Source organism: Pyxicephalus adspersus, chromosome 2 (genome assembly GCF_032062135.1).
Source record: "Pyxicephalus adspersus chromosome 2, UCB_Pads_2.0, whole genome shotgun sequence".
Taxonomy (NCBI): Eukaryota; Metazoa; Chordata; class Amphibia; order Anura; family Pyxicephalidae; genus Pyxicephalus; species Pyxicephalus adspersus.
Genome location: NC_092859.1, coordinates 21,135,367 through 21,141,366, shown reverse-complemented (window position 1 = coordinate 21,141,366; position 6,000 = coordinate 21,135,367). Strand labels below are relative to the sequence as shown.

The 6,000-nt window shown below is 38.8% G+C and overlaps 1 protein-coding gene across 1 annotated transcript in view; it reads right to left on the bottom strand.

Moving 5' to 3' along the window:
* The window catches only part of PTPRO (protein tyrosine phosphatase receptor type O), a 30,456-nt gene that overhangs the window by 2,416 nt on the left and 22,040 nt on the right, over positions 1–6,000 (bottom strand). Inside the window, exons 17-23 of the mRNA XM_072398933.1 lie at positions 5,023–5,104; positions 4,533–4,623; positions 3,920–3,996; positions 3,270–3,404; positions 1,786–1,908; positions 1,305–1,459; positions 83–218 (exon numbers count right to left, since the gene is read on the bottom strand). Of these exons, the coding sequence (XP_072255034.1) occupies positions 83–218; positions 1,305–1,459; positions 1,786–1,908; positions 3,270–3,404; positions 3,920–3,996; positions 4,533–4,623; positions 5,023–5,104 (799 nt within the window). The remainder of the gene's footprint in view (positions 1–82; positions 219–1,304; positions 1,460–1,785; positions 1,909–3,269; positions 3,405–3,919; positions 3,997–4,532; positions 4,624–5,022; positions 5,105–6,000) is intronic.

The following is a 6,000-nucleotide window of genomic DNA, read 5'->3' as shown; positions in this document are numbered from 1 at the left end:
TATCTATCTATCTATCTATCTATCTATCTATCTATCTATCTATCTATCTATCTATCTATCTATCACTACATTATTTACAAACCTCTGTCTGCACCATGCACATCCTGTATGAGCGGAGTTCTGCCACTAGACCTAGAACATCAACATATTCATGATCCCGGATGTGCTGCATCAACCGGTCCAGAGAAATAAAGGTTCCAGTCCGGCCAACACCCGCACTGATGAACAGAAAAGGAGATATTATCACACAGGATGGTACATATAACATATTCCAGTATAGTATAATTTATCATAGATTATAATGTATTAATGGCTGATATAATCTAAAATATGACACTAGGTGCATTACATACACACTCTGTTGCAACTCAGTGTATATCAAATGATAACCACTGTACAAAGTTTTTTCTGGGAATGAGTGGAAATGTTACAATTAAAGATTTAAAACACAAAGAGTTAAAAAACAAATCTATTTTTTAGAATCTGAATTAAAAGGTAAAGTAAAGAATACATAACATAAAGTTCAGGTTAAAGAGCAATACATGGCAAAGGTTCAGTCATTGTAGAAAAAGTTGGCTCAGTAATAGAACAGAGAAAGCATTGACACTACAGAAAGTGATGGGGTTTCAAGAGCTCTATTTACAAAATGTAGTCATTGCCTTGATGGGTGATCAAAATTTTCTATAGCTTCTCTACCTAAGCATTGCAGTGCAAAATAATGGGAATCAACAGAGAACTTTTACTAGTTTGGGGTCCATTCCTTATCATACAATGCATTTTCGTGCAATACAGTCCAAGGACTCAACCCAAGCATGTGTGGGACAAAAATGTAACTAAATTTATGGAATTTATGACACTTTTAAGGACTTGAAAAGCTATTGTAGTAGTTAATCTGTCATGCAGATCCAAGGGTCTCAGCATTTACTGAGTTGTTGACCAAAAACACAAATACAGATCAAAGAAGTCAAAGTAAAAACAAACCCAAAGCTGCATCTACTTGTTTTGGGTCTGAGATTCAAAATATTGGCGGTAATCAGGGATTGCATGATAGCCAGACACCTAGCATTTTCATGAAAGCTCAGCAATGGCAGCCCACTTATGCACTATATCATTGACAGTCTACATCAGAAGGGAATTATCCTGATAAAAATAATTCATCAAACTTGCAGATTTACTGTAAACTTAATGACAGACCAGATTTTGGTCCAAAAAAAGTCTTACATGATGTACTGAAAAAATAACTCCATCTGAAGACAAAAGGTGATTTTCAGTAAATAAGAAGGGTGTGTATGAGGGATAATTACCTGCAATGCACTGTGATTGGCCCTTTGGTTTTAATTGCCTTCTGTCTCACCATATATACAAACTGTAGGATGCTTTCTGCTGCACTGGTTGCTGGGACTCCGTGGTCCGGCCACGCAGTAAAGTTAAAATGCATAACATGCTGAGCATCATCTGCCTGGAGATCCAAAACAAACAAAAAAATATAAAATAGAGGAGATAATTTTGATGGCAGGATGGTGGGGAAAATAGTTAAGCAGCAAGGATTTTAGGGCAGGAAGAATAATGAGGCAAGGAATTTAGCAGGGCAGGATGGAGAATAAGGAAGGAAAAATAGCAGGGCATGGTTTATGGTAATTCAGGTAGGGTAGTTAGTAAATCATGGAGGGTAGCAGGGCAGGTTATATATTAGAGCAGGGTTTTATCTCTATTTTCTACATTATTGATGAACTGTACTTTTATTTCGCAGTGCATAATGCAGTAATCACAACACACAAAACTTACCAGTGACACCCTAAATACACGGAAAGCCCAGTCTGGCTGCTCGTCCTCTGATACCATCTCCACCGTGATGTCCCCATAACTGACAGGTTCTGTAGTAAAGGGCCAGTAATGGTCGCATTTTATCTGCAATACAGTTGTATTTCATTTTAAATCACAAATATGTATAGCTTGTATGTATGTATATGTGTATGTATATGTGTCTTCAAACTAATGATGCTATAAGGGACCTTACATAGGTGTCCATTTAGCAGAAATAGAAAGTAACAAAAAAAGATGGTTATCACTGGTACAGGTTTCATTTGTAATTATATTTAAATATAATGCGGAAACCTAATGTGATTTACCCCTCACAGGTTGTTTAGAAAAAAAGTCAGGGGGATGTGACTGATTTCAGACTGATTGTGCTGCTCAGTAAACAACATGTGGCCACTATTGCTTATAGACCAATATCTCTATTGTTACAATGAAATACAGAAAATGATTACAATCAGAGTCTTCCAAAAAGTTGCCTCCCCTTATCCAATTGTACCTTACCCCTTTCCATCCTCATCTCACCATAGGCCAACCTCATCTCAACCCATTCTCATCTTACTTTATTCACCCTAATCTCACATCATCATCATCACTCATCTTGCCTCACTCCATCCTCATCCTCCCTCTGTCCTTCCTATCCCCACCTTACTCCATCATCATCATCTTTCATATCTACTCTCACCTTCTGCTGTCCTCGTCTTCCCTCCGTTAGTCTAATCTCACCTCATTCCATTCTCATTTTTCTTTACTCCACCAAAATGCTTACCTTACTCCTCCCTGATCCCACTTATTCCATCTTTATTTATTCTCATTATATACATATTTCCCCTCTTTTTTACCTACTTCAGCCTCATCTAACCCTACATCTTTCCTATTTCTAATTTTATTACACTCCATTCTCCCCTCACCCCATCCTCATCTCTCCTCACTCTTCATTTCTCATTTTACCTTGATCAATCCTCAATCCTCATCTCACTCCAGTCCCATTTAAAGAGGAACTAAACTCAAAATCCCCTAAAACACAAAAAATACACTTACATTCAATGACGCAGGGCAGTCCAATCCATCTGGAGGTCTCTTCCATCGGCTCCCGTGTCATCCTGGCATCCGTCTTCGGGATGGCACTCCAGGCGTCGCCATCTTCGCCTCTTCTTCTGGGTTCTTCTACCTACGTCACACGACCCAGGTGCTAGATCGGGTGACGTAGGTTGGAAAAAAATTTGATGATCTCCCTGCGCATGAGATCGACAATTTTTTTCCTTTTCGCGAAAAGGCTCCTGTGCATGCCTGAGATGCTTGGGCATGCACATAAGGAGCAGCCGTGTGAGACGTAGGTATCCCGGGAGGCTTTGCGCTCCCATTCATTTGTGATTTTTTTTTTTTGTCAGACAGTGTATTTTCTGATTAGCCTGCAATGTTGGCTCTAATAAGGTACACTAGATTCCACATACCCGTCTCTTTTCATTGCACTGGGTCAGCATTACGATAACTTGGCATTTCTGCTGCAGAATCATCTTCCAAAAGTCATTGCGCGTGTCTGGCAGGGGCCCCTGTGTGGCGATGTATTCCTGTACAGAGCTGTATCCCTGCAGAAACAGACAAATAACATTCATGGCTGCTTTTATCATTGAAGAATGCATAGATATAAGTCCATTAGCTTTGCTGCCACAAATCCAGACAATATTGACCTTAGATATCAAATAGCAAGATGTTTAACATGTACTAAGAGTTCAAAACACACCTTTTACTATCCACTATTCTGTAGTTACATTTAAGTATCTTCACTCACAAGGGATGTGCTCATCTCTTGGATAACAATTGTTCTCAACAAATATTTACTTGTTCTAACTTTCTCTGTTCCATAACTCACAGTATCATGCAGTGCCCGCATTCTGGCTGGTATCTTCTTCTTTATCAGGGTATCACTTTAACCCTTTTCCGATAGTCCACTCTATTCATTTAATATGATCCACTATCTATCTATCTATCTATCTATCTATCTATCTATCTATCTATCTATCTATCTATCTATCACAGTTTCCTAATGTCCCCCATTGAAACTTCTGTGCATTCACTGTTTATTTTTGGCTGATCAACTTACAGGAATATAGTTTGCATTGATGTAATCTGCTCCTTCCTCCTCATCCATTGAAACCAATTTCACTCTGCTGAAATCATCTGAAATGGAAAAGAAAAAAAAATGTCTTCCGGCCTTTGGCACAAAATGAAGCAAGCCTCCACTTAGCCCAGGACAGAATGTATAATGGAAGGTGAGTATAAATGGCTTTTCTGTCTTTAAGTGGTTCTGTTGTTTTACCCTTCCCCTGCAAAGTGATTTTCATTGTGAGGGTCTGATGCATGAAACCTCAAAAAAGGAAGTTCTTTATATACCTGTATTTGTTAAAACTAAATTATCAAAAAGCATAGAGACACTGAAAAAAATGCGAAAACCAAAGTGACCCATAGTGACCACTGAGGATTTCAGTTCATTATAATTGGGATTTAAAGGGCAGCTTTACTTCATTGCTATGGGTCTTCAAATTTTATATCTACCTTTTTTTCTCTTTGATTTATGAAAAATATTTGATATGATTGTATATTTTAAAAATCATTAAAATGACATAATGACAATTCTGCTTATTGCCCTCAGCAGACACAATTTCTGCAGCACCAACATGATTGAACCATGCCTGGGTTTCTTTGGAAATACTTACACGGCAAAATATTTGTGTAGCGATTCTTGCAGCGGTTGGCTGGGAGGTCTGCAGCGCAATGCTCTATATCCAGACCAATCATTTTCAATTCCTGCAAAATAAGACCCAGAAGAAGGGGGAAAGGTTTAGGCTCTGATGACACACACAGAACTCAAGAATATAGTTCGTCACATCAAGGTAGGTTTTTTAGAATTTACATGTTATGTTCTTTAGAATTTTCTTTGTGACTTGTGTGAGCTGCAGAAACCCTTGTATTGAGGTATGAACCTCTAGCTGATATACTCATCCCTATTTGATTTTTGGTATGTCTGCCTTCCTCTCAAATCACACATTTTGCATATATCATCCAAACAAACCATGGGTAACGCTTAGTCCGAGGAAATGGACATCTGATCATAATCAATACAGACACAAGTATCCTTGTTTCTCCTTCTGGTTTCTTGGTGAGAGAAATAAAAAATTCTCAAAAATTATTATTGATATAACTCACCTCAAACTGCAGGGAAAATTTATAGTCAGAATCTTTTGACATATCCGCCATGTAAGAGTCAAAGTCATCTAACTGAACTGGGCTTCAAAAGAAGAAAAAGAATTGACACATTAAATTGATTTGCAGTTTGTTAGATTAAATAACAAACAGCCAACTGTATTAATAAAAAATTAACATGAGTATAGTAACAAGAATATAATCTATTACGGGAGATTACATAGTTAGTTATGGTAGAGAGGGAAATTATTTCTGCAGAAATAGGGGATTTTGGGGGGGGTTCTAAAGCTATTTGCTTCTGTCTTTGGTAGAAACCTGTGCTTCGCTTTCATTTGCCCAACTCTCCACTGTTTGCCTCTTAATTTTTTTTAAAGGGCAATGTGGCAGGGACATTTCCTGTCTGTATGACACCCATCCTTCCACAATGCCCACTGAGTGTCTTAGACAAGCCCATTGGACTACATGGAGTGTAAACCAAAGTGGCTGCATCGTTTTTAATCCATAAAACTTTCATAGAGCCAATATTATCTAGAACGTAGAAGAGGTATATAGGGTTACTGTTTGTAAAGAAATGTTGATTAGTGCATAATTTATATAAAAAATACTTGTATACCTATTATTATCATGTAAGAAGTACTGAATAGCTTTGTGATAAAAAAGTAGCAAGCCTATGTGTGTCGAAGAAGTCTGGGAAGCCTGACCTAGGATGGCAGCCAACGCTTGCCCTCCCCCCTGTTCCTAGTAGCTATACACCCCAACCCCACCGCCTTGTCCTCCCCCAAAGCCCCCTCCTCCTCCTGGACATTTCAATGACCCCAGTGGGGTCTAAACTCACAAGATGGTACCCAAGCATACTGGTAACCCAGTGCCAGCTGTGACACACCCCCAGGAACCATTATGGCCCATGGGACTGAACTCAATCAGATCTGAGGGCCCAGGGCCATTGGTTTTCTTTCCCCAAACAAGGGCACTTTGGTTCCT